This window comes from Eremothecium cymbalariae, chromosome 1 (genome assembly GCF_000235365.1).
Source record: "Eremothecium cymbalariae DBVPG#7215 chromosome 1, complete sequence".
NCBI lineage: Eukaryota > Fungi > Ascomycota > Saccharomycetes > Saccharomycetales > Saccharomycetaceae > Eremothecium > Eremothecium cymbalariae.
The window spans coordinates 398585-425085 of record NC_016449.1 but is presented as its reverse complement, the minus strand read 5'-3'; the positions used below and the strand labels follow the sequence as shown (position 1 = coordinate 425085).

The 26501-nt window shown below is 42.6% G+C and overlaps 13 protein-coding genes and 1 further gene across 13 annotated transcripts; 5 read left to right on the top strand and 9 right to left on the bottom strand.

Annotated features, from left to right (window-relative positions):
* Positions 1 to 106: 106 nt before the first annotated feature.
* Positions 107 to 1459, bottom strand: SIP2 (Sip2p; the record flags this gene model as incomplete). Its single annotated transcript, XM_003644226.1, has 1 exon — positions 107 to 1459. One exon carries the CDS (start codon positions 1457 to 1459, stop codon positions 107 to 109), a length of 1353 nt encoding a protein of 450 aa, XP_003644274.1.
* A 382-nt stretch (positions 1460 to 1841) lies between these two features.
* Positions 1842 to 2327, bottom strand: SMB1 (mRNA splicing protein SMB1; the record flags this gene model as incomplete). The annotated part of the gene is made up of 1 exon (XM_003644225.1): positions 1842 to 2327. One exon carries the CDS (start codon positions 2325 to 2327, stop codon positions 1842 to 1844), a length of 486 nt encoding a protein of 161 aa, XP_003644273.1.
* A 251-nt stretch (positions 2328 to 2578) lies between these two features.
* CHZ1 (Chz1p) lies at positions 2579 to 3079 on the top strand (the record flags this gene model as incomplete). The annotated part of the gene is made up of 1 exon (XM_003644224.1): positions 2579 to 3079. The coding sequence occupies one exon, from the start codon at positions 2579 to 2581 to the stop codon at positions 3077 to 3079; it is 501 nt and encodes a 166-aa protein (XP_003644272.1).
* A 240-nt stretch (positions 3080 to 3319) lies between these two features.
* YPT32 (Rab family GTPase YPT32) lies at positions 3320 to 4358 on the bottom strand (the record flags this gene model as incomplete). The annotated part of the gene is made up of 2 exons (XM_003644223.1): positions 3320 to 3927; positions 4313 to 4358. 2 exons carry the CDS (start codon positions 4356 to 4358, stop codon positions 3320 to 3322), a joined length of 654 nt encoding a protein of 217 aa, XP_003644271.1.
* Positions 4359 to 5849: 1491 nt separating this feature from the next.
* Positions 5850 to 9206, top strand: FIR1 (Fir1p; the record flags this gene model as incomplete). Its single annotated transcript, XM_003644222.1, has 1 exon — positions 5850 to 9206. One exon carries the CDS (start codon positions 5850 to 5852, stop codon positions 9204 to 9206), a length of 3357 nt encoding a protein of 1118 aa, XP_003644270.1.
* A 202-nt stretch (positions 9207 to 9408) lies between these two features.
* Positions 9409 to 12455, bottom strand: Ecym_1205 (the record flags this gene model as incomplete).
* A 352-nt stretch (positions 12456 to 12807) lies between these two features.
* On the bottom strand, positions 12808 to 13929 carry NCS6 (Ncs6p; the record flags this gene model as incomplete). Its single annotated transcript, XM_003644221.1, has 1 exon — positions 12808 to 13929. One exon carries the CDS (start codon positions 13927 to 13929, stop codon positions 12808 to 12810), a length of 1122 nt encoding a protein of 373 aa, XP_003644269.1.
* Positions 13930 to 14198: 269 nt separating this feature from the next.
* On the bottom strand, positions 14199 to 15251 carry VAM7 (Vam7p; the record flags this gene model as incomplete). Its single annotated transcript, XM_003644220.1, has 1 exon — positions 14199 to 15251. One exon carries the CDS (start codon positions 15249 to 15251, stop codon positions 14199 to 14201), a length of 1053 nt encoding a protein of 350 aa, XP_003644268.1.
* A 201-nt stretch (positions 15252 to 15452) lies between these two features.
* SKI8 (SKI complex subunit WD repeat protein SKI8) lies at positions 15453 to 16774 on the top strand (the record flags this gene model as incomplete). Its single annotated transcript, XM_003644219.1, has 2 exons — positions 15453 to 15455; positions 15521 to 16774. The coding sequence occupies 2 exons, from the start codon at positions 15453 to 15455 to the stop codon at positions 16772 to 16774; spliced, it is 1257 nt and encodes a 418-aa protein (XP_003644267.1).
* A 730-nt stretch (positions 16775 to 17504) lies between these two features.
* On the bottom strand, positions 17505 to 18839 carry CLG1 (Clg1p; the record flags this gene model as incomplete). Its single annotated transcript, XM_003644218.1, has 1 exon — positions 17505 to 18839. The coding sequence occupies one exon, from the start codon at positions 18837 to 18839 to the stop codon at positions 17505 to 17507; it is 1335 nt and encodes a 444-aa protein (XP_003644266.1).
* A 1087-nt stretch (positions 18840 to 19926) lies between these two features.
* KIP3 (tubulin-dependent ATPase KIP3) lies at positions 19927 to 22428 on the bottom strand (the record flags this gene model as incomplete). Its single annotated transcript, XM_003644217.1, has 1 exon — positions 19927 to 22428. The coding sequence occupies one exon, from the start codon at positions 22426 to 22428 to the stop codon at positions 19927 to 19929; it is 2502 nt and encodes an 833-aa protein (XP_003644265.1).
* Positions 22429 to 23019: 591 nt separating this feature from the next.
* On the top strand, positions 23020 to 24903 carry MDM34 (ERMES complex subunit MDM34; the record flags this gene model as incomplete). Its single annotated transcript, XM_003644216.1, has 1 exon — positions 23020 to 24903. One exon carries the CDS (start codon positions 23020 to 23022, stop codon positions 24901 to 24903), a length of 1884 nt encoding a protein of 627 aa, XP_003644264.1.
* A 242-nt stretch (positions 24904 to 25145) lies between these two features.
* Positions 25146 to 25400, bottom strand: BOL2 (Bol2p; the record flags this gene model as incomplete). Its single annotated transcript, XM_003644215.1, has 1 exon — positions 25146 to 25400. The coding sequence occupies one exon, from the start codon at positions 25398 to 25400 to the stop codon at positions 25146 to 25148; it is 255 nt and encodes an 84-aa protein (XP_003644263.1).
* A 199-nt stretch (positions 25401 to 25599) lies between these two features.
* On the top strand, positions 25600 to 26463 carry NIF3 (uncharacterized protein; the record flags this gene model as incomplete). Its single annotated transcript, XM_003644214.1, has 1 exon — positions 25600 to 26463. The coding sequence occupies one exon, from the start codon at positions 25600 to 25602 to the stop codon at positions 26461 to 26463; it is 864 nt and encodes a 287-aa protein (XP_003644262.1).
* Positions 26464 to 26501: the final 38 nt, after the last annotated feature.

The following is a 26501-nucleotide window of genomic DNA, read 5'->3' as shown; positions in this document are numbered from 1 at the left end:
TCGTCTGTCTTTTTGTTCTTGTTATTACACGAAGCCGGGAGTTTATACATAATATATGAAATGAGATGTGTAAACGAAGGATTATGACGGGGTATACTAGGTTCTATTAGTGTAATGGGGCGTAGAGAATCTGAGTTGCATACTTGGATTTATATCTGACGATGCTTGCGACACACAAGGTGTTGTGTTTGATGCTGCTAGTTGCAAGGTGGTTGAGAACGACATGGTTTGGTATCGGTAGTGCACCGGAGGTGTTTTCACTTGCACCATCGGCCGATTTATTGTAATGGTTTAATATAACGTGTTCCAAGTGGGGGGGTAGCTGTGGCGGAGTTAGCCACGCAAGGTTCTGTTGATTATTTTTCTGCTGGTCTAAGGTGAGGTAATACTGGCCCATCACGGACGGGTCGGTGAACACCGCGGGGATATCCTGAGTGAACTCATAGACTGGTATTTCTTTTGATTCTTCGCGGAAACGGGTGTAACCGTCTCCCATGTCATCCGGGTCGTCTTCTATCTGGAGGGCAAGCTTTGAGCGTGAACTCATGCCCCGTTCTTCGTCGACCGCGGCGGACGCGGCATCAGAACGGCCCTCGCGGATGTTTTCGACATGCTTTGATATCGGACCCTCATCAGAAACGTACTGCAAATCACTCGCTGGCTGTTGTTCCTGCGACGGCGGCGAGGCTACGATCTCCATATAGTTTACAAAATTACCCATTTGATCCGTGGCAGTCGGCAAGAAGTCGCTGAAACGAAGCTCGTTGTCCACAATAAAACGGAACCTATGCGTCCCAGGAGGCAATTGCAACTTTATGTGGAACAACCCGGGATTATTCGGTGCAGCTACAAGACCAATCATCTTGCGCCAACCAGTAAAAGAACCTGTGACATAAACCTTGGTCCCACCCTGCTGCCATGTAATATCCACCGGCACCATCAAGGGAGACCCCTGATCTGCAGGTGCGGGAGCACCACCACCACCGCTCTGCTGCTGCTGCTGCGAAACAACCCTCGCGTCTGCCACATTACCATCCTGCTGCCCCTGCCCCTGCCCCTGCCCCTCACCCTCCATAGACTCTATGTCTGAATTAGACCTCCCATCGACCCTCTGGCACGTAGAACCTTCCTCCTGGTAATCAAACAGAAGCGTCGTGGACCGCTTCCCAGAACGCACTCTCCCCTCCTTCCGACCCAGACTCAGCTGCGAAAACGTCTGACTCATCCCCTCACCCACCACCATACCACCATCATCACCATTACTATTACCACCGCCCTGTCCCCCCCCCCGCGCTTCCCCATCCGCCCCCCCGACTCCCTCTCTACCAGCCTTGTTACCTGCCTCGTTTATATCAACCATAGATACATCCTTGATATTTTCCGACATTTTTTCCCTTCCACTAATACCAAACCTATCTAATACTGAGTTTGTCTCTGAATGACTTGGCAAGTTGCCCATGTGATTGATAAATACAAAACTCCGTTTACTTCTCTCCTATTCGACACCGAAACCTATTCGATTCCCTCTCTGTCTCTCTGGCTTCTCTCTCTGGGTCGCTGGCTCTTCCAAGCCCAAATCCCAAAATATTTTTACTGGGAGAAAGGAACTTCACAAAAAACGGAAAAAATCGCATTTTGTTGTTGAAACTAGGAATACAAAAAGTGGCTGCGGCGGACGGAAATCGCGGCAACCGACCGTCGGGCAGGCGCGGCACGTGACCGCTGCGCGGCTAGTCCGCCCACCCACATGCACGCACATGCATGCACCTGCACATGCATGTGCAGGTGCATGCAGCCGCCCATGCGTCACCCACTGTACATAGCTACACAATTACACAGCGCTAGCGCCTCCTAAAGCCGGGCGGTGCCTGGAACCGCCCGGGCCGCGGACGCGCCGCCGCCGCTGCGGCGGCGGCGGCGTCGGCTGCTAGCGACGATGACGCCACCCGGCCCACAGATGCCTTGGTGGCACGCTGTTTCTTGGACACCTGTTTCTTCTTGTGCTTGGTCTGGGCGTGCGCGCGTTCCCGTTTGGTCAGGGTCGGGGGGCTCTCGACGAGGGTCGAGAGCACGTGCTCGCCCCTCAGGATGGCCAGTCCCAGGGTGCGTTTCTGGGGCTTGGGGAGGTGTTTGGGGTCGTGTTGCAGGGTTTTGAGCTGTTGTTCGGGTAACCGTTCTTCTATGCAGTCTGCGAGGACCAGGTTCATGTGGGCGTCGAAGGCCAGCAGGAGGCCGATGTACACGCGGCCGTCCTGGGCCAGGACACGTAGTCTGTAGTTGATGAGGTCTTTGAGTGTCGATTTGTCTGACACGGTAGGTTTGTTCATGGTGGGGGCGTGGGGCGGGGAGCAGGGGGAGAGAGAGGGGGAGAGAGGAGGAGAAGAGATGTTCTTGGCTCGCCCGCCCGCTGTAAGCGGGCGGGCGAGCGAGCGAGCGTAGGCTGGCGTAGGCTGGGGAGGTGTCGCAGGCCCCTGCCCCACATGCAAACGCAAACGGCGTGTCGTGTTGCACGTACCTTCTCTGGTGGACGAATATACATCTGTTACATGGTGCATATAGTACATATTACATAGTGCGCATGCCCTCCCAAAGGATTGCAATTGAAGAGATGGCAGAGGATAGCGATGTACCTTTAGAGAAACGTTCTCTTTCTCCTGAAAAACGTAATGTTGAGCCAACGGAGACGACGGCAGAGAAAAAGAGCAGTGGTGGCAAACGTCGTAGACGGAATTATGACGAGTATGACCAAGAGGTGGCCAAGGAGGATGCGGCAAATGGTAGCAAGAAGAATTGTTTAGATGGGGACGAGAATGGGGACGAAGAGGACGATAATTTGGATGGGCTGATTGCGGAGGATGAGGAGGAGGAGGAGGAGGAGGAGGAGGAGGACCTTGCTGAGATTGATACGGCCAATATCATTACAAGCGGGCGGAGAACTCGCGGTAAGGTGATTGATTACAAGAAAACGGCCGAGGAGCTTGCGAAACAAAACGGTGGTTCAGGACAGGCTGGGCAGAATGTTGGTGAGGCGGAGGAAGAAGATGACGATGAGGATGATGCGGACTTTGCTGCAAGCTAAGTGTGCATGTTTCTTCGTTGGGGAGTGTGTGGTGTATGCCTTTTCTCTTGCGTGTATGTAAAATATAGCGGCTTTGCCGTGTATGTGTGTTAAGTTGGCCAAGGAAAGTACATATATGTAAGTAACGTAATTCCAACAAAAGAAAGAGAAAACGAAAGCAGGGAGAATTGATTAGATATACATTTTTTTTATTATTTTAATTCTTAGTTTGGATAGATGCCTCTCCCCCCACCCCGGGCCTCAGCAGCAGTTGTTTGACTTCTTGGTTTTTTCGTTTGAAGCAGGGGTGAGGGAGATGGTGGGGCCTCTTGGCATAGTGCCTCCGCCGCTCTTCTCGCTCAAGTCAACTTGGTTCTTAGATACCATCTGGTAAATGGCTGTGATGAGCTCACGGAATGCTAGATCGACGTTTTCTGCGTTCAACGCACTTGTCTCAGTGAACAACATTTGGTTTTCCTGAGCGTAGTTCTTGGCCTCATCGGTGGGGACGGCACGCAAATGGGCTAGATCGGATTTGTTCCCAATAAGCCCAACAGCAACGTTTTCGTCGGCATTTTCACGTAGTTCAGCTAGCCAATGGTTACAGTTCTCGTAGCTGCTAGATTTACTGATGTCGTAGACAATCAACGCACCCACCGCACCTCTGTAGTACGCAGATGTAATCGCACGGTACCGTTCTTGACCAGCAGTGTCCCAAATTTGTGCTTTTACCTTTTTCCCCTCGACTTCGATTGTCCTCGTTGCAAATTCAACCCCAATTGTTGACTTGGAGTTCACATTGAACTCATCCGTCGTGAACCTGGAAAGAAGGTTCGACTTCCCCACACCAGAATCACCTATTAACACAACTGCCACCACAGACGTTAGTAATCTATCTTGCTGCGCTTGTTCAACCATATCATCTCCTGCTGCTGCCAAGCCCTTTGAGAGAGAAAAAAAATAAAACATCACTTCCAAAAAGGAAAACACTTGTGCAAAATGGCTGACAACACATATGAGAACCACCTGGACTGGGGCCGCGGTGAGCTACGATGGGTAGCCTCCACGCCCGCCGATTGCCTATTCTTATCACATCACCATCCACCAGCCATTCACTATGTCCCTCCAAACCATCAGCTAACAGAAAAACCCGCCAAAGAATGTATATACACCTGCAGTAGCAGCAGCAAATAACAATCAAACTTGGATAAAAAAATTCCGTTACCCATGTGTATCACGCAAACTCAAACATACTCTTGAATAGATAGTCGTAGTCGTAGCCATAATCTTCGTTACTCATGCTGGATCTATGACTTCAAATGCCTCTTCAAAGTCTCTTTCTTCCTTCCTTTTGGATCCGCTTTTGTTAATGTTTCTCTTTGTTTTACTTACAAAGGTGGCCAGGGACTCAGATACAACTATCTTCCAAATAGGACTCCAACTTCGTATGTGGTGATATACAACACGTGACGTGATTTATATCCCTCGGAGTAGCTGCTGCTCCCGCCAGTGCATGTCCATGCTTGTCGGAGTGGCTTCTATCTACCATCCTTGAGAACCTCTGTATCAGTTGTCCTATGCTGTACCGACTACCAGGTCTTTAATAAGGCTGTAATTTGGAAAAGAAATGGAAGGGGGAAGAGCAGCAGTAGCGGCGGCATCAGTGGCGACGGCGGCATATGCAGAAATGGACAAAACCACCTGCTGCATTCAACAATTGCCATCGTAACGGGCTAATTTTTTCTTTCTTGACAGATCATCATCTACAACTCTAAGCAAGAATGGGGCGGTGTCTCTCCCCTGCTGCGTGGTTCCCACACGCCAGCTGCAAGATTGCCAGCAGTACTACCCAATGCCGAAACCAATCTTGGTAGCCCTCTATCACCAAAATGTAATGTCTGCATCTATATCATACGCCCTGGTGTATAGTACGTTATGCTTTTTCGTATGGTATGGTATATATGGTGGTACACGGAGATGCCTATGTGCAACATGTAGACACTCAGAAGGCTCTCTCGTGCGTCAATGTCTGTGACCACACACCTCTCTCTCCAAAATAGTATCTTTATTGCCCTCTCTCGAGCAGTTTGTCTCGAGGATCTCCATGTTTAGAAAAGATTTCTGAAAAGGGAAAAACATAAACAACACGCTCATCGGAAGCGAGATCCACATGCAATCCTAAATTAGCTCGAGAAGATTACAGAGGCTGCACCAAGACTGTTCTGGGCGCGCGCAGCAGCCAAGTATGAATGCCCTGGAGTACGCAGCATTAGAGGCTGAAAGTGGTTTTGAGAATTGGGGGGCTTCGAGAGACATGGGGGGGCGGGGGTTTTTAAACCTCCGTGGATATTGCAATAATACTTCTGTAAGGAAAATACAAAAAATGGAAAGGAAGGAATTTACGTCTAATTTTGAAAAGTTAAAGAGTTAAGTAACTCTCGCAAGGAGAAAACAGGAGCAACGCGGTTGCAGGTTTATTATACTTTTCCTTTTCTTTTCTTCCTTGCTTATTTTTAACCCAGTTTCTCTACACTAAAGCATACTTTTTCCAGTCAAGCTTGACTGAACCTGGTGGTCACAGCATTTTTAACACTTTGAGCAGCCTGTGTCCTATCGCTGCTGACTCATAGAGAGCTGAGTCTCAACTGCCGTCCAATTTCCTGTCTCTTTAGTTGCTTAAAGTGAAGACCCTGTTCGTTGTTTTTACACTGTTGATATTGTTACTTCTGCGTCCCCCCGACACACAGACACCCACGCTGTTTCGGCCGAATTAATCTAGATCCCTATAACCATGTCTCTGCAGCAGTTAGACACACCAACAAAGAGGCGATCGTTTCCTGCATCTGGTCAAAACGCACTCCAGTCCTGCCTGAAACCTAAGCCTGGTAGTAGGAACAGCAATCCCCAAGTGAGGTTTTCTCTTCCTCCGCGTGACGACGAAGTCATGCACCAGGACGGTGGTAAGTGTGATTACACATGCAATATTGATTTCCGGAGCACTAAGTTTGGCGAGAATAAGTCTCAGGCGAGAGGCCAACAGCCTTCACCGCTCAAGATAGTTTATCCTAAGTCCTCTATTGAAGACTTCCACGGCCACTTCGTCGACCTTCACAACAAGGTGGCTCTTCAACTCTCTACAGATATATGGTCATCCCATAACAGGGAAAAAGAATCAAAGGGTATTAAAAACACTATGGGACATGCAAGATACAACTCAATTGCTGGCCTCTCTCCCTATACTCCAACTGCATCACCGGAATTCAAAAAGCATAATAGAAGTCAGTCATTACAGTCAATAATCTACACTACAGTACAGGACTATCGCAGCTCGCCCCCCAAAGTAGAAAGTTTGATGGCAAGTCGGTTCGAACATAAAATTTCCAATCCTTCTGAAACAGTCGCTGCAGCGAAACCTGCATGCATAAAAGAACACACGCTTTCGCATCATGGTCATCAACTCTATTTAAGACAGGACTCCCCCTTGAATAAATACAAGGTTACTGTACCATTGGAGTTGCAAGTTCCTCCTTTCTTATCTCCTGAGAACAAGCACAAACAAACGAAAAGATTGATTTATGATGGCCATGGCTATAGTGCTTACAGGGAGGATGATAATGAGGGTTCTGATGTTGACAATGATTCCGAACAAAGCAAATTAAATCTAAGCGATTTATCCATTCCTTCAGCAACAAACGTTATTTCGATAGACCTGAGTATCGAGAATCTCGATGATACCTTGGGTATCGATCAATTTGCAAACGTTAACCTAAGAAAGCAGGTTCAAAATATGTCCAAAAATTCACCCTCTAGAACTGGCTTTAACGACCTGCCTTCAACTCCTGTACATGGTCCTTTATCATCAGCGGAGACTCGCAGGAATTCCAGAATACAGGCTACTCCACAGCAATTAATGCAAGATACATACGCAAAGGTTTCTACTCCTGTATTCAGAGGGGTTCATCATGACAAGAATCAACCAATAGAACCCTTAGAGATATTATCCACACCAACGAGGTTGATTACAATCCCTGACTTTGAAAAAGAACCCGCACCAAGAAGGAGGAATGTTCTCTCCGGCTTCTTCAGTATGGAGGAAGTTCCGGATGAGCCTCTTCCGGACTATAACGTCCCAAGAGACCGTTTAAATGAAGGTTTTAAATTTCCTCAAGTGGCGGAACCATTATTGAACACTTCTTCCCCTCTTTCACCCAAAAACCGTGTACTTGAAGCCTCTGCGCCTGAGAACCATAGTGATTTCCTGAAAGTACCAGGGACTATGGTCAATTCATCTTTTGAAAAAAGAAGGTCGGTACTACAAAAGCAGAATATACTAGGCCATCAGCATAGGAGAAGTAGGAGTGTACATAGAGTAGAAGATATGATGAGCGCAGGTTACGGCCAATCCACCCCTCCATTACCAAGCGCTATAGTCTCCCCTATCCCACAAATGCCAACGTACAAGCCTCAAAAGCAAGACAGCTCCACTATTGTACGAACCCTTCAATATTCTCCATTGAACAATGATTCATCATTCGTAGCTTCAAGTCATAACTTGGAAACACCAGAAGATGCAACAAACGATGATCCTGTATCGCCTGTAGTTCAGGTTTGCGCAAAGAATTTGCTCTACGACAAGAAGGGTAGTGATAATACAGAAAGCTTCAAAGTTTCTGTCTCAACTAGGGACCGTTCTATCGACAGGGGCGATGATTACGGAAATGTAGATTCTTTCATATTCGAAAACAATTCTTCTAATAATGAACCAACTATGACAGGTATATTCAATAACATATTAACAAAGAAATTTACGAAATCTTCTAGCACTGTGAGAGGTAGTCCTAACACGAAAAACTTATCTAAACACAGCCACAAGGATAAGCCCCCTGGTGTATCAATGGCTAGTGAATTTTTTGATACCCGCAGCGGCAAGCAGAAAGGTACCTCTGAATTGCTTGAAAACAGCGGGACCTTTAGACCATTTGATAGCGATAGCATTCAACTCATAGATGAATATCATGTTCCCGCAGAAAATTCGTTAGTTCATGCATCCGCTAAATACGTGAAACGACAGAACCTAGTCCAACTAGAGGCTAGGAGGCCTAACTCCAATGATAGCCAACCGAAATCATTCCCGAAACAAAAAGTTGGTAATGTTCTTGATCCTACGAGGAGACTATCTAATGGATTCAGCCATTCCTCTTACGAGTCAGACTTATCAACGCCTTCAGGCCAGGTTTCGCATTTTACAAGCGTTACATCTCTTACTGCCTCGGAGATAGATAACTCTAATCTTTTGGTAAAAACACTGTCGATTTCACATAGAAATTCAGGACAAGCCGGTAATCAGTATCATAATTCATCAGATTTTAAACATGTTAGTACTGTTGCTTCCAGAAATGGTACGAAGTCTTCAACTTCTCAGCATATGGGGGTGCAGGAATCTTTAGTTAGGAGACCCCTGGTTAAACGAGAAAGTATGACCACAGATTTGCACGATGTCCACTTTCATCGGAAGTCTCATTCACCACTTAACAGCTCGCTGTTGGCTGATTCAGATAGGTCGCAGAAAGTTGAAAACACTGCATTCCATAAGTCACAACAACCTGGCATTTGTTCAAGAAGGCATCCTAATCCCATACCAATCTCACCCTTACCAGACATAGAGACAGAAACAAAACCTAATCCAGATAATGCTGAGTTTCATACTGTTTTTGAACCATACGAAGGGAAATTGGTCGAAATAATTGTTCTTGATGATGAAACTGAGTCGTCTAAAAAACATTCATTCCCTTCACCACCGGCTGAAGACGAATCTACGAGGCATTTAGCATATTTGTACCGTACCTCTCATAAAAGAGATTCTCTCGAAATTAGACAGCTATATGAAGATGAATCACGTAACGGGAAACAAGGCAAGTTAGACCCTACAAAATTTGACAAAAAAGTGTTGAACTCAATCTCCAGCGGTAAGGGTGGCCCTAAAGATGAGAATTCATTATCAACAGCTACTGCCTCTGTTGGTCGCACTACTAGTGGAAATTGCAGAAACACTACTAGGAATGCCATTAAAACATTCGAACGAAGATATCTGCATAATTTGCAAAGAGTACTGAGGTCCAAAAGTGCAAGACCTTCGGAAATTATATGAATTCAGTTATCATGTTTGAAGATAATCACACATGCTTGCTATAACATATGTTTGAATAGAATGTATTCTCTTGTTATAAAGGATGTGCTGCTTTCCTTTTGCTATAGTATTGGGGTATAAAGGTGCTTTACATATACTCTTAGTTCTTTGCTACGCAACTATATTGTGTATTAAAAACAGTGTATAAACAAACTTCAGTAAATTATCTAAACTTCGGAGAAGCGTCATTCGAGGAAGTGCCTTCTTGTATTGGACTCAATCCATATAATTCATTAAAGCTTTTATCTGGAGATTTAAATGAATTCGGAGGAGTCGGAGCTGAGTTCCCAGAACCTTTTGGCGATTGAATAATATAGTCGTCAATACTGTTCAAAACATTATTTTTTTCTCTTGAAGCACTCAACGGAGAAGATAATGTAGAATTGAAGTGGATATTAGTGGGATAATTACCGCCTTCAGTTAACGGCCTCGTTAATCCATGCTTAAAAAAAGTAACTGTTTTGTTCTTTATATCTAGTTTAAAACGAGTTGGAGTGATTTCTTTTGCTATACCCATGGGCTTTTCGGAGAAGCTGTGTGTCTTGCGAAATGATGCCTTTCCATTGGGAAGCCTTATAGGAGTTTTTGACGAACATACATCACTCTCAGAGTCAGAAAAGGTGAAATCTTCCGGGACATTATTAATTTCATCCAAATAGTCGTCTTCCGTTTTGCCTTGGACTTGGTTGTACTTGTCTTCCTCAGCTTCATCAATAAAGTATAAGTTGTTCATCGTACCCTTTACTTCACCATCAAGGCTACTATGAAAATCGTGATATTTGAGATTTTGTGATCGTGCTGGAGGTGGAAGAGACGAGGAACCAGATCTGAAACCTGTGTGGGGAGATTTTATTATGTTGTTTTCGGGAGTCAAGAACTTGAGACTTACAGGAGATCTGGGCCTTCCGTTAGACGACGCTACATGACATAAAACTTTGTTCGACCGAAGACCACCATTCTCGTCTGGCTGCTCAGTTTGAGAGATGTTCAGGCCATATATTATACCATCTTCGCTGTCACTGATGTCATATAAATCTGAATACCGTTTCAGAGCTGGTGTGGATGACAAAATTTTCGGCGAATGTTCATTCTCATTACTTTCATCATTATAATCATGTCCTTCATCACCACCCTCGTCGTCACTTAATTGATATAAATCTGCATACCTTGTGACTTTACGAATGCTAGAAGAGGTGTTTACTGTATTTTGTGCTTCTTTTTCCGGGCTTGTATTCATTTTAAGTGCATCTGAGATACTAGAAATCAATTCAGCTTGGGCTACTAGCCTTTCTTCAGTGTATGCATCTTGCTGGAACAGATCAGTTTCAGCAACGATTGGAACATTAACACGGGTTGAAGCATCTTCATTATTAAGACTTTTTTTATCAGAGTCCTGTGAACTAGACCGTTCAAAATCAGAAGACAACCTAACAAACCTTCCCCCAGTGTCTAACGGAGACGTTGCTAATATACCATCATCTATCTGTATAGAGGGGATTATGCCTCTTAATGTAACATCTTCATCTGCAATACCAGATGCAATTTCGCCGTGGGGATCGAAAGATTCAAGCTCATCTCTCAGTATATTGTCATCATCTTCAGACACATCATAAATATCATTATAATTATCAAGAAAGTTGTTTGAGTCATCATCACTACCAGACAAGCCAAATATATCCTTGTAGCCAGTTAACGCCTGTTTCTTAACACAACTTGGTAGGTTTTTTTTTCGATAGAGTGTCCATGGCTTTCATCATGAGCATATAACTTCGATACGGCAAAATCTTCACCCACTTTATTAGTGTCAGTAAAATTTATTCCATCACCTCTTGTTTCATCCTGATCTAAAAGAGTTGTTTCGTTAAAGTTTTCATCTCCTCGAGAGTTCACGCTATCTGACATCTTGGTAATGTTTGATACCTTCCTAGATACAAGTTCGTCTTCATGATCGATAGTATCATATAACTTAGAATAACTTCCCAAAAACTTATAAGATTTAGGGCTTCCAAAAAGGTGACCAGTGTCTTCTTCTTCGTCCAGATCATCATCAAAATAATTCATGTCTTCATCAAATTCTTCATCCTCAAAGGTATCATCAATATAGCAGTTCGTAACAGGCTCGGGCTTGGAATAGTATTTTACAGATGCAGTCCTTCCATTTAGGCCACCAACTTCAAATGAAAATTTCGATGATCCATCAGATACAATAGAATCTGAATCATCATATGATCTTTGACATAGGGAATCGATCTCATCATCATAATCATGATCATTGACTTTCTTACTTTTCCCATTGGCTAAATTATTATCCAGTGATTCAGGTTCATTGATATGTGATTGTTCACAATATACATCTTGAATTTCTTTCTCTTTCTGAGAACCGTTTGCAATAAAGTGTAAGTTTTTGTCTTTAACATTTGGAGTTAACTCAGAGTCCGATAGACTTGAAAGACCTGATGGATATGACGTTACTGGCTCATCAACGACAGCCTTCTGTTTAGGGCTAAAAGAAGAATGCAATTTATCAACTATTATTGATGACCTTTGTTCTAGGTTATGAATATCAGCATTCGAATGAATTCTTGCCTGCCGATTTTGACGTTTCTTAACAGATTGTGCACTATTTTTTCGCAACTGTATAGTCGACGGAGCATACAAACGATTCTCATTTATAATATACGCATCAGATGCATCATCCTTTAAACCAACAGTGTATGTTGTAGAGTCCAACGATCTTCTTGTCAACCTAAGAGGTGACATATCGTCTCGGGCATCTGTATAGGAATCATCAGAAGAAATAGAATTTCTATTAAGGATTATAACGGTATGAGGTTCCCCATTATCACCCCATTCATGAGTCCTAGTGCCTTTAATCGCTGGAATATCTTGCAGAGACCAAGGTTTACTCCTAGAATTCCTATCATGAGCAGGTGAGAAACCTTCGTGACCCGCTCTCGGAAAAGAGGTAGTTTCCGGAGTTGTAGGAAACTTCCCAGTACTGCCTTTCTTGAACAGTTTAGAGCCAAAAATCTTCCCACTTGCAATTTTATGAAGAGATTCAAAGCTGGAAGAGTGCCTAGGACTAGATGAAGGGATGATTGGCGGCCTTAAATCTGTTACAGATCCATTTGAGTGGCGTTTTGGAGGTGACTTGGACGGGCAAATTTCCAAAGAACTTGATCTTCCATGAGATTTTATGAACGTTCGCATGCCTCCAAGGGCAATTAGAGTAGCTTAAAATGACCCAACAAAACCTTTTCAATAACAGGAAACTTCTTAACTAGGTATTCCTGCCAAAATTTATTTCCGCACTGTTGCATGAATGAAGTTCATTACTACAAGCTCCGCTCTCATGAAAATACATCACCTGTGTATATAACCCGTGGAGAAATTACAGATAGTAGTTACATACACGCAAATACACTATACAACAGTAGAAGGCGTTACTCGCAGAGTCTCGGAGGCGTCCACATCATTAGCTGATGTGGACGCCTAGGAATATATACTTTACACCATATGCCTCCCTCCTAGCATTTAACAGATGTATGTAACAAGACGGAGGTTAAAAAGTTAACTTTTCTAAAGTTCGCCCCAGTTTCGCAGCACCGTCTGTGGAAACATCTCTGTCTATCATGACTTTTGCTCTACTTCTTTCAAGCCCTTCTAGGAGCATGCATGCCTTACAGATGCGGTTGCTAGATAAATAACCGCATCTTTCACATCTGTTCCCATCCACAAAGCTATTTCCCCGTTGAAGTGAGACCGAACCATCCGACCTGACCTCTATATGATCAGCTGGAGGGGCCTTTTTAACCCTTTTAGGTTTGAGGCGAAAACTTTCTCCGCTATGGATAATGTCAATTATACAACTGGGTCTGACCGCTTCCAGGTTCTTCATCAACTCTCGAGCTGTACCTCTAAAGGCCTCTGGAGCATAACTACACTCGGTGGAGAAGTAATCAAGTTTTTTGTAATGTGCGTAAAGCACTATTTCCTTTTGATATGAATATTTAAATGGCTTCGATCTTTTGATCGGCGAGCCGCTGCTTTGTGTTATGATGGCCGTAGACTTATCTAGACGTGCAACATCTCCACGGAGAATGTTCATAAGCACTGTCTCAGCCATATCGTCAGCATTATGGCCCGTTACAACATGATTAATCCCCAATAATCCCGCCCCGCGATCTAAAGCTTGTCTTCTGAAAACACCGCAGTATGTGCAACTATTTCTAATCCCAGCACATGCAACGATCTCATCCATGGTCCAGTTATAAAGATCCCTGTACGAAACAATCTCCAGCGGTAGGTCGTATTGCACCTGGTTCCTCTTCACAGTAGCAAGCGAATCATCTCTATACCCAACAATACCTTCATCTATACTTAATAGTACAATTTCAACTCCATAGTTATGTCGCTCATTCAGCAATTTTAACACATATGCCAGCACAGTAGAATCCTTACCACCTGAAGCACCAACCGCAATCCTCTCACCCTTTTGAAATAGCTTATTGGTCACAATGGTATTGTGAATTTCAGTCTCAAACACACAAAAGAAGCATAATTTACAGATCTTTTGCAGGTTTTTCGGCCTCTTCATCAACGCCTTTCGAGAATGACATATTTCGCAAAGTTGCGCCACCTTTGGCTTTATATTCTTCTTAGGATCCAGAGGAGGAGTAAACATCACGCAATCTAATCACCTCCTTATACCACACGGAACTGCTGATTTGTGCAATACTACAAATCTTTTGACGAGATGAGCTTTTTAACAAAGAGCAGCCTTTGAATTTTTCACCAAAAGGAAGGTCCATGGAAATGCGCAACAGATTGTAAAGGGAGGGTAATCTCTAAATTTACAATCCATTAAGACATTCTGTTACTTAATAAGTTAACGACATAATGTATATATCGTACCGCAAAGTTATAAGGAGTGGTCAATTAACCATTTATGGTTCATCTTTTGTCGTTGAATCTTTTAGCGCTTAAATTTGCCATACGTAGTTTATTTGATGTGGCATTGACATCTTCGACAAACATATCTAGCATTTCATTTTGGGCAGCTAGTTCCTGGTTCATATTCAAAGAAAGATTTTTCTGTCTTACTACAATATTCCTTAGTTGCTCAAGCTCTTGGTCTTGTTGTTTCATTGTATCCTTATGCAGCAAAAGCAGCTGTTGGTTTGTTAAACCCACTGTGTCGCCAGTCTCCCCTAACTTCCGCCTGCCTGATATAGGCTTATGTGGCTCTCTTGTATTACTTACAAGCGGCTCCTTCAGTCCGGTGTGAGAAATGTCCAAGTCTTCATAACTGCTAAAACGTGACTGTGGTTTATCCGATTGTTTATTCAAATCCGACTTTAACGCATTAAGGATGGTCCATCTTCTATGAACTTCTCCCTCCCCCAACAGATGCTTCTCTTCAATTATTTTTAATGCATCTTCCAGTTGCTGCAATTTTAATCGTATACGCATCATGGTTATATTATTACCGTTCCGCTTGGCTTCCTCAAACTGCGACTTCGAATCCCTTAACGATTCTAGCCACTTGGACACATCTTGAAGTTGCACAACACAATCCTCTTCACGATCACCCGCACCAGACATATGGTTCCGAGAAGCGTTATACCAGTTATTTGGCATATTTAGAAACTTACATAAATATGCAGACCTCTTCCAACGCACATCAAACGAGTCATTTAGCAAATCACCCAGGAATATACCAAGCTTTTCCTTTCTTGCTTTTATTACATCGGGATCGCAGGAGCTAGACCTAAATTTCCATACACTAAATTCCCTGGATGGGAATTCATATGGTATCTCAGTCTGGAACTCCCTTTCCAAGTCTTGTTTCAATTGTAAAAATTCACTAAACCTTCTTTGACTTTTATATTCAGCGACAGATCCTGATGACCCTAAAACCCTGACCTTTGTAGTATAGACTACGTATGAATTATCAACTACTTTAGCATCACCCACTACAACGTTAACCTGAGAACTTATCACCATATCTAGACGTGAATAAAGTTCTGGAATCCTTCCCTGGTTGGTATTATCGGGAGTTGATGTTTCCAAGGAAAAGCTTGGAAAAGCCTTTAAATTCGTCCCACTAAGTGCTTTCTAGATTATCGCCAAAAATTGTTAAACGTTTTGTTACATTTGAAACTCATCATCTGCAAATCTGTTATAGCCAAGACAAAAAGAACAACGATGGTATGTTATAGTGCGTTATATCAAGGTTTGAAATAGTTTGTTACTAACATGAAACATAAATATAGTCTAAGCTATTCATTCCAACTGTAAACTGTGGCAAGGCACATGATGCAGATATATTTGGTCTATCTGTTATAACACCATTTACAGCTACATGTTCTGGTGATGGGACTATAAAGCTGTGGAAAAACAAGTTGCTAGACGGTGAGGTACCTAAAGATAATGTGGTTACTCAATTTGTTAACAAGACGGGTGTTCATCATATAGACGTGTTTTATTCTACTGAAAGAACTGGGGTTGTGGTTTGTATTATTGCCTGTGCAGCGTTTGATGGATCTTTATCATTTTATTCTGTTGATTTATTGACGTGGACTTTAAAAAGGTTGGATTTGCTTACAACTGAGGAAAAGAAGAGGAGTTTTTGGTGCGTTAAGTGGCATAAAAGTAGCGATCATTCTTTGACCCATAAATTTGTTGCTACAGAGGTTAACGGTAATACAAGGGTATGGAGATTCCATCCATTTAAACAGGAATTGGAAGAGGTTAAAGTGACTACATTGAAGAAGGGTAAAGATAGTAATGCAATACCTCAGGAATCAGCTCAACCAGATGAGGAAAAGAAACTAGAATGGTATCCTCATTTTACTGTTCACGGCGATATTTATCCGCCCAACGCTAAATTTGCAACTTGTGTAGATGTGTCTTCGCACAATTTAATAGCGACTGGATTTTCTGATGGTAGTGTTGTAATATCTCAGTTGTCTACAATGAGACCAATCTACAATTTCGAAGGGTTTGGATTACAAGGTACAAGGGAAAATAGCAGCACGGTTCGGTCACTAAAATTCAGTCCTTTGGGTGGGCTGCTCGCTGTTGCAAACGATTCAGGTTCATATGGCTGTGTTACATTATATGAAACAGAATATGGCGAGTTAGTGGGTAATTTATCAGTACCCTCTCATAGCAACCAGCAGTCTATTGTACCTGTCGCACATAGTGGATGGTTGTTTGACATGAGCTTTAATTCTACTGGAGAGTTTCTTGCTACCTGTGGGTACGATGCTAAGATCCGTATATGGGATGTAAAACTACGGGAGCATGTCTCCACTTTACATGTATCGTCTGGGGACATAGAAGATGAGAAAGAAATGCTTTTAAAAGACGAACACGGTACTTCTCTGGCGAATCCTGCAGTCTTGGGCGTCAGTTTTGTTGGCAAGGGTGTTCGTGGTGGTATGGGAAGTGACAAGAATGAAGGATTATGTTCTATTTGCTTGGATAGAAGTGTGAGATGGTACCGAGAAGCTGGAGGTGTGTAGGAAGCATCGTTCACCCAACAGCAGTCTTCTGCTTGACTATTCGACAAGAGAGCCATAACTGCCGATGGTAGGATGTATGGGCAAAAATATGAATTGCTAGATATAAAAACCTGTATATTGAAAAAAAAAGCGAAGAAAATATACAAATATACATATATCATTTTAATGCCAATAATAAGTGTACATAAGTTATCGCCTTTGTTAAACTTTTCAAAATAATTAATGTATACCAATTTTTTTATAATTTTCAATTTTTCAATTTTTTTCTGTAATTATTAACTTAAAATTCTGCCTCTGTATCTAAATTTTATGTTAAAAAAACTGTCGAACGAACAAGACCTAATAACATTTATGGAAACGGTTTGATTTAAGTCAAGTTATAATTTTCAAACATAGTGAATTCAAATAATAAAGTCCTGAGTCTCGTTTACTCTTTGGAATCTGTTTTTAGCACTTGTGTTTTTTTTCAATTTTTTCTCATTTTATAATAAAACATAACATAAATATATGCGAAAAATAACAGTCAGTCAGCACTTGAATAACTTTCAATAAACTAAAAAAGCCCAACAGACTAATCTCAAATAAGGTTGTTGAGCTACGATGTTGAGCTAGACAGTGAGATGGAAGATCTGTTGTAGTTTGTTGAAAAAAAATCGGACGAAAAAATGTTAATGCAACTCTGCTTCTCAGTTTAATAAAATAACAATAATCTTGTGTGTTTTTTGTTTAATTAGTAAGCGGTAGAGTAGCAATATAAATTTTTGTTTGGTTGAGAAGATGGTTGATACTTGTCGTTGACTCTGTCGAAAGGTATATTCCAAAAGGAATTCGGAACAACAGAACCTGAACCAGTTTGTGAATGATGTTGAGAGTTATAGTAACCGAAATTGTGACTCTTTGACACTGGACTAGCGTTAGAGATCGGAGATGTAAAACAGGGCTGGTAATACGAGCTATATGACTCACTCCTGATATCTGAAAATGGAGATGAGTATGCAGCAGTCTTCGCATGAAGAGGGGTATGATATCCCCGTTGCGAAAAGGGGGAACCATAATAATTGCCAGTTTGACAGTTTGCAGGATGGGCTGGGGGTGGTACAAGAGTGCTCAATCCAGAAGGAACAGCCAAGTGGTTGTTCATAATGAGCGGCTGATTCTGATGTGGACACTTCCTTTCCATCTCAAAAGTATAATAGGCTTCCCTGTAGGCTTCGTAATTTTCAAAACCATCTTCAAACAATCGCCATTCAAAAACAGCTAACCATTCCCTTTCGTAGGTGTTTATGACACTGCATTTCATACCAGTAGCTTGTGACCAAGATTTGTTTGTGAAAGTTTTATCGTCATTGAACTTATTGGCCAAGACGAATGCTACCATCAAATTCTGATAGATCACATTGACAGAATCACCACCTATGGATTCGACACCATGTGGCAATTTCCCCAAATACTTAGACAAGTAGTCCAATGCGAAATAAATGGTGGTTGATGGTAACCTGGTCGCATTCAATACCGATAGCACACCTTTGCTGAAAATTTCTAAAATTTCAGGATTTAGTTCTTCGTTACCAAAAACCAGATAAGAGTTTTGAACAACAAAACTGGTCATAACTTCCAGGTCGTAATCCAACACCTCACTCACGCCTCCATTAACATACTGTTTTTGTGGTTGCTGAGGATGCGATTGCACCCGATTCTGAGAACATTGTTGCACATGGCGGGCAACAGGCGCCATAGCCTGCATAGGCGGAGCAATTCCCGGAGGCGGCGCTATGTACTGCAAGTTAGCAGAAGGTACCATAAACGATGCCGGCTGACTATAGTGCGAAATAGGTGGTTGAAGATCATGTGTAGAAGTGAGAACTTGAGGTGGCTGGTGAAAATAACCATATGGAAGCATCGGAGGCAACCCATGGTGAACACCAGTAGACGCAGTAACACCAGCAACCGGCTGCTTTTGCTGTTGATGTTGATGTTGATGGTGTTGTTGATGCAGCAGCTGCTGTTGTACAGCAGCTGCGACAGCGGCACCAGCGTAATTTGGATAGTACATAAAACTAGCCATCTCTCGCTCAGTGAATAATATAGTTGTGTTAAATCCAACAACAAGAGTAAATGTGTATAGTAATAAATTGGGGATGAGCGATTCGAGTAAGACAAATTAACCTAATAACTACCTTCACTCTATACTCTATCAAAAAAAGGTTTCTCAAGCAAATATTAACGCCCAAAAGTTTAACAATAATAACGATACTAATAATAAAATCTCCTTATTACTATCAAAACACAGGCACTAATCAGCTGCGTGTAACAAAAACCCCCAATGATAAAAGTAACTTCTCAAAAGAATAGAATAAAATAAAACAACTCTTTTTTTTCAATCAGGATACTGAACGAATAAGTTTGTTGCGGATATAACCAAATCGACACTGCTAAAAATCCCAATATGCTGCCTTCTTTATAACTTGGTAAGGGATAGTGTTTCAATCCAACACTATCTGGTGGTCTTAGCAGGTAGCAGATTCCAAAAAGCACCTTTTTCAAGTGAAAAATATCAGGCCTTTAAGTAACAATAGTAGCACCAAACTAGTTCCAAAATAAAAAATGCCTGCCTTTCAAAAGACCGAGCAGCTGAGAAGTTCACTAGTGACGGAGGGTTTGTGGGAGGATGAGGTAGAGGGGGGGAAGATGGTGAGGAGGGGGAAAGAAAAGATATATAATACAGAATAAGGATCAACTACACACGAATGCGGAACAGTTTGATACCTTATACTTTAAATATATCTTGGACTTTTGATGTGTGGACAAATTTGGCTTCCTCTGAAAGGGAGAGAGGTGAACTAAATCCTTTCAAACAGAAATAAACCACTGAATATAAACACAAACGGGGAGGGATCGCATCAAGTTTACGGTTCCTAAAGCAATTTTTCATTTGGGAGTTCACAAAGAAAAATTTTCACGAAAAGAAAACCTGTCACGTGACCAGTTAGTCAGACAAAGGTGTCTCTTTGAAGTTGGGGGCAGTGTGAAAGGTGAGTAAGTAATCGGTATTAACGAGAGAGGTAGGAACGTAAGGAAGTGATAGGTGATATGGAATGGAATGTTTCTTATCGACACGAGGGTAATAAATTAGATATTATTGAATTGTTTACTTATTTAGTTCTAAGAGTGGTTGATGTCAAGGATAACTTGGGCTTGTTGATATCTCTATGTATGGGGATTTCCTCAGATTCAGCCATTGACAAGTCATCTTCGTTAATGTTGACTCTTGCTAGGTCGTTGCGGGCGTTGCTGATGGTCATGGAGTCGTCGACGTCGACTGCTGCAGTGACTGCAGGTTGTGAAGCGGTGGTTGCAGAGATGGTGCGTGGAGCAGATAGTGCAGGGTCTTCATTAACGAGTAGGGATATATCGGGATTTTCGCCCATGAAGCGTAGCTTACGAAGATGAATGGATGCTCTTCTGTCGGCCCTATGGATGGGACATGGGGAGCTGGCGCTATCGGTGCAGTCACGGATTGTGGATAGGATTGAAGAGGCAGGGCTTCTCATCTTTACTGGCTGGCGGTGAAGTTCTGAGGACTGCTTTCTTTTATTGACATCGTCGGTGCTAACTGGACCCATTTGATTAGCAAATTTTTCAAACTCTTCATCAATTTGCACCAAGTCTATGATGCTGTCACGGACTTCATCTAAGATGGCTTGCTGGCCTGATGGAGGTATTGTGTTGTCGTTGTCGTCGCGCGTGCAAAGAAGTTTAAACAATGATTCGCAAACAAATTTGTGTCTGGATGTTAGTTTAGTGTCTTGTAACATCCTGTCTATCATCATGGATGCGTTCACCATGATCTCGTTTCTCATTGATTCTGAAAGTTGGTCCAATTGCTGTTCGTACCATAGCAGATCAGATGTTTCTTCCCATGATTCCATTGTTTGGAATCGGGCCACATCAACCTCCTTACTATGTTCCAACGATATCATAAAGTCATCATCTGTATCGAATGAATCTTCCAATTCACGGATTTTGGTCTTCAATTGTTCGCTCACTGTTCTGCAAAATAATATGAGTGGATGTTCTATATCACTAGAGTCCATCAATTGTAGCAGATGTGAAACTTCGGATTGTACCAACTGTAAAAAGTGTCTCTTGCATAACATTAATGATTTGATGGTCTTGGCACGCTGAAATCTTTCTAGCACTTGGTAGTTGCTCTTCAATTGATTGACAGCTTCCCACATTGCCATCTGTAATTTGTTTCTGGATAGCTTGTATTGCTGCAAACGTAGGTCAATCATCTTTGCCTCACGGTTACGCAATTCGTCAATCTCTTGCTTCTGAGAAGTGATCATTTTTAAGTAGGAACCAACATGGCGATCCAGAGAATGTTGGTTTCTAATAACCTTGGTCTTGATATCTTTTGCTCGATTGGCGTATTTTAATGTGTTTAAAGTTTCATCATAATGGGCACTACTAGGCGACACACAAACTATCATAACAGTCTTACAGTTACCCCCCAAGGAGAACTTTAGTAACCTGGTCAATTTTGAATCACGATATGGTACATGACAATAAGTCCTTCTGCCTGTCATACATAAAGCATTGATGCAGTTTCCAAGCGCAAGAAGTGATTTGTTGATATTGGAACCCTCGTGTAATCTTTCTCCACGATTCTTTGTGGCTGAAGCTCGTTCACTTCCTGCTAAATCAATGATTGATAGTGTAGCATATGTCTTATCCTCCTTCAAGTCAACACTACGACTACTCTGAACTACATGGATCTGCAACACAGCATGAGACCGGGAGGATGTCTCATTTGCATCGGTAGGCGACGTGGTCCTGTTAATATTACCTTTGATAACCAAATCCATAACATCCTGCACAGACCTTGGGGTATGATAAGACAAATTAGCAACTGTCGTGGTATTATCAGTATCCTCTCTAATAATAAGTTTTTGGGAAGGGGTATCCGGTTCTAACAAGTCTCTAATCATCTCATTGTAGATTTCTAAATATGAAACAGTCAACTGGAATGTCTTGGTATCCTTCAAATTTTCGATTCGTTGAAACAATTCCTGCATCGTCAAAAAGATGATCCCTGGATTCTCAGGCGTCCCACTTATAGTAAATGTCTTCCCACACCCAGTAGCACCGTACGCAAACACAGTCCCGTTAAACCCATCTATTATAGAATCAAGCAACGGTCTCGTCGTCCCCAGAAAAACATCCTGCTGGGTCGCCTCCACATCAAACAACTTGTCAAACATAAACTTCTGCTCCCCATTCCTTCTCATCCGCCGCCGGATCTCCCCCCGCGACCCAACCAGCATCGTGTTCAACACCGTCTCACTGATCTTGTTCAACGGATTCGTCTCCGCCGGATCAAAGATCAACATCTTGTCATCAACACAGTCAACGATCTTCCGTATCCCTTGTGGCCTAAACCGTTCTGAACCCCTCAAAGTCCTAAATGGCGTGTATGTACTCACCTGAACCCCCGGAAGCTTCAAATTAGAGTCTCCAAAGCAAAAAGACCCATTACCCACATTCCCAGGAGACTCAATCAGATGTAATTCCTCACCTTCTGTGAATGGCCTCACCCTAACCGCAACCAGAATTGACGACTTCTGACTCTCACTCTCAGACAATCCTGACATCCTTCCTTGTTATCCAATTTCCTCTATAACTCCTCTTAATGACAAATACAAAGAGAGATTCTTGTTAATTCTCTTCTTCCTCTCCCAATGAAACTGTTTATTACAATCTGCATCTCTCTCTCCCTTCTGAGCCACCGCGCGGGAGCTAACCGCCTTGGCCTTTTGCCATTTTTGTGTCAATGTTTACATCTCGTGAAAAATGACACATGAACACACCCACCAGCCTCCAACGACGCTTCTTGAGCTGTATTTATGGACGCGTTTTCCCGTATGTACGCAGGTTTAGGCATCGGCCTTCAGTATGGTTCGATGCGGGTGGGCGTGTGTATCACGTGACATCAAATAAATGGGATTGTGTATATCATTATTCACGATAAAGCCAAGTTTTGTTTTTCTTTTTTTTCTTGCAGAGCCAGTCGTTATTTTACAAAACATATATAATGATTTTGCAAGGAAATTGGGAAATAGTTGTAAGTGTTTGGCGCATCACATCGAGAGTAGGTAGCATTTGAGAGGCTCAGAAGGGTGTTGGAGGCGATAGTGTTGATTTTACAGTTGTGAGACAAGAGCAGCTTGATCAGTATAAGGAAGATGTCATTTATATTTAATAAAGAAACGTTTGAGGATAATTCATTCAATGAGGTGATGCAAGAGAAGTTGATGAGGGCTTTAAACCCTGATATGGGGGATGCAGCGGGATTTGGTGGGGGCAGTGCGGGGGCGGTAGGAGCGGGGGGTATGGAAGGGGACGGAGGAGAAGGGGGAGGGCGGGGCAGAGGGGCCGGGAGAGATGGTGGTGGAGTACGAGGACAGGGAGGAGGTAATGGGCAGAACGTGAAGAGTGGGTTCAGTAAGGTTGATATTCTGAAGTCCGGGATTACGGTGAAGAATGTTGAATTTCCCACGATACCTCGGCTTGAGATCTTGGATTTGGATGTGTCGACGCAATCGAAGTCGCTTATTAAAGGTATCTGCAAAGTGAGTTGCAGGGATGCGATGGTGCAGATAACAACGGAGATAGAGGCTAATTTGTTGTTGCTGCATGCAAACAGTTCTCCGAAGTTTATCATGCCGAAGCTTATATCGAATGATTCATTTACGGTTCCGATTACGATGACGTTTGATCGGATACACTTGGAGGCAATCACAAACATATTTGTGAAGAGCACCGGGGTTGGTATTTCGTTCAACGATGTAAACTTGGATTTCAGGCTCCAGTGTTCGATCAAGCTGTTGCAGACGAGTATTGAGAAGCGGTTGAAGGCTTCGATGGAGGAAGTTTTCAAGGACGTTTTGCCCAGTGTGATATTTAATATGTCGCAACGGTGGTTTACTCATGGGGAGCTGCAGGCTCCCACTTCGAACAAGTTGGAAGTTATTTCTCAGTCAGTACCGCAGCCTAAAACGATATTGGATGATTCTGATTTGACAGACTTGTCACCGGCAAATATGTTACGGTTATCGACTCTAGTGTCTTCCAGGCAGACTTTGTGTTTGAATCCAACGGCGATAAATACGATTTCCACAATACCTGGATGTCTCGAGAGACAGAATTTGCATAGGTTCAATCTGCGTATCCCATCGCTAAATAACTATTATAAGGAAGCCACGGGCACGCGCTTGGAAGAGAACGTTGCAAACCAGGAGTTATGGGGCAGGTCTGCTAATACTCCGATTTCCGCCCAGTCATCGTTTAAAATTGAAAATACTTTGCCGCGCGAGGTATTGGATTCGAACTCGTATGATTTGAGAGTTATCGCTGCTATACAGACCAAAATATACGAAAGAACCGGCGAGGATACTCCATTAAGAAGAAGAAAGATCCGAGTAGGGAGAAAGAGACCACCCAAAAGCGGATCCAAGGCACCAAACTCACCAGAAACTAGCAGCAGCATTGGGTCAGCTACACCTCTTTCTCCTCTATCTCCATCGACGTCACATGATACAATAACAAACACAAAAAGAACATCAGAACCAACAGCAGGTGCAGGCGCAGCCATGGCAGACACAAATATTCTTAACCCTACCAAGAATATTGACGATATAATTGAAGGTAAAACAGCGCAGCCAGTATCTGCAGTTAGTTCATCATGTATGTCCGGCAGTACAGTCACCGATTCCGCGGAAGCTAACCTATCTTCACTATCTAACATACTACCACAATACCCACAAATATCTACTACAAACTTACCACTAGGAAAAATATATTCGCAGTTGAATCTCCTGGATGATCCTTACTTCCACTTACATCGGCGTGATCTACAAGAATTAAGAACGTTCTTGTCGTCTCCAATTCGTGGCAGCAGATACTACGTAGTTCCCCAAGTCCTGGCAGACTCCAAGGACCCCCCTGCATTGCTATCCGATAACGGGAAACGCTTTAGCTTTGTTGGCATAATGAACAACCAAAGTTGGAAATGGGGCAATGACCCTCCTCCTCCATATCGTGAAGTGCTTTCAACGAACATCAACTAATTACTTGCATATAACAATTTCTAACAGATATATTTATTTGTTTTATATAACGAATCTTAGACATTATACTCTAGAGAAAATAAAGAAAACCCTACACAAAGATAACTATATATATCAATTAATACTTATCGACAGAATCACTTGCTAATATCCTTCTTCCAATTCAACTGATCCAACGACCAGTAAAAAGTAACAGCCATCAGCGTAGCTCCTTCTAGGATAGAGGTATTCCCCTAACACACCTACAGCGTGAATTCCGAAAATTCCTGTACGGTATAGCACTTTAAACCAAATGCATGCAGCTGTGCAATCTCTGCGGCCAGTAATTTGTTCACCATTCGACAGCGCTGAAGCTTGGACTTACCTTTAAATACGTCACTAACGACAACTACATCATACGACTGTCCACAACCGGCTGATGCATCTGTCACAATAGTTTGGTAAAGTTCAGGAATTTCTTCTGCTAGTTTATTAGATAGATCTTGCTCACTAACCATCCTCAACAGTGTTGTTTTCTATGTTTTGTGTATTAGAGCTTTTCTTGTTCTTCGATATCAGAAAGAATTCTTGAAACACATTCATATAATTCGGGTACTTCGAGAAGGGCTTTCGAAGATCAAACTAGTGCCATTTAAAAGGAATATAACAAAGAGAGATTAACTCGTAATTTGGCCCAGCTGGAAGCAGTACAACCGGATGAATTCATCTAAAGTACTCTCAAGAACTCAGTTAAAAGCTGTTTTGCAAACTATTAAAAAGTTATACCCTCCACAGTATGCGGACTCAGCGTGGGACAATACTGGATTACTTATTGACTGTTCCGTCGAATCATTGAATTCAACGAAACCAAAGATAATGCTGACTGTTGACTTAACCAGTTCTGTCGCACAGGAAGCCATTGACAAAGGTTGCAACGTAATATTAACATACCACCCATTTATCTTCCCTCATTGGAAGAAGTTAGATCCATGGGACAACTCTCAACACCAATCCGCAATCAAACTAATCCAAAATAGTATCAGTGTCTATTCCCCTCATACTGCAGTAGATGCTGCGAACATTGGTGTCAATAACTGGCTTGCTTATTCTTTGGTGGCGGAACATAGCATAATCGAATCCATCACTGCCATCGAGAGAGTTTCACCAGTACAAGGAGAACAAGAGCATGAAGTAGGGTACGGTCGTTTGGTGAAATTAAAACAGCCTCTACCATTAGCTACTATTATTCAACAAGTTAAAAAATCACTGAATATACCACACTTGCAAGTGGCTACAAAGAACACCCTGGATAGCCACATGATCCAGTCCGTTGCACTTTGTGCGGGAAGCGGTTCCAGTGTGTTTAAACACCTTAAAGAACCTGTGGATCTATATTACACTGGTGAATTGTCGCACCATGAGATCTTACGATACCGTGAGGATGGAAAGGCTGTAATCCTCTGCAATCATTCTAATACCGAACGCGCATACCTCAAGGATACTATGTATCACCTCCTCACAACACACTCCATCGAATGCGAAATCAGTGACACAGATGTTGATCCGCTTTACATAGTTTAAACCTATATATCTAGTCTAAGAACCAAGTAATTGAACCA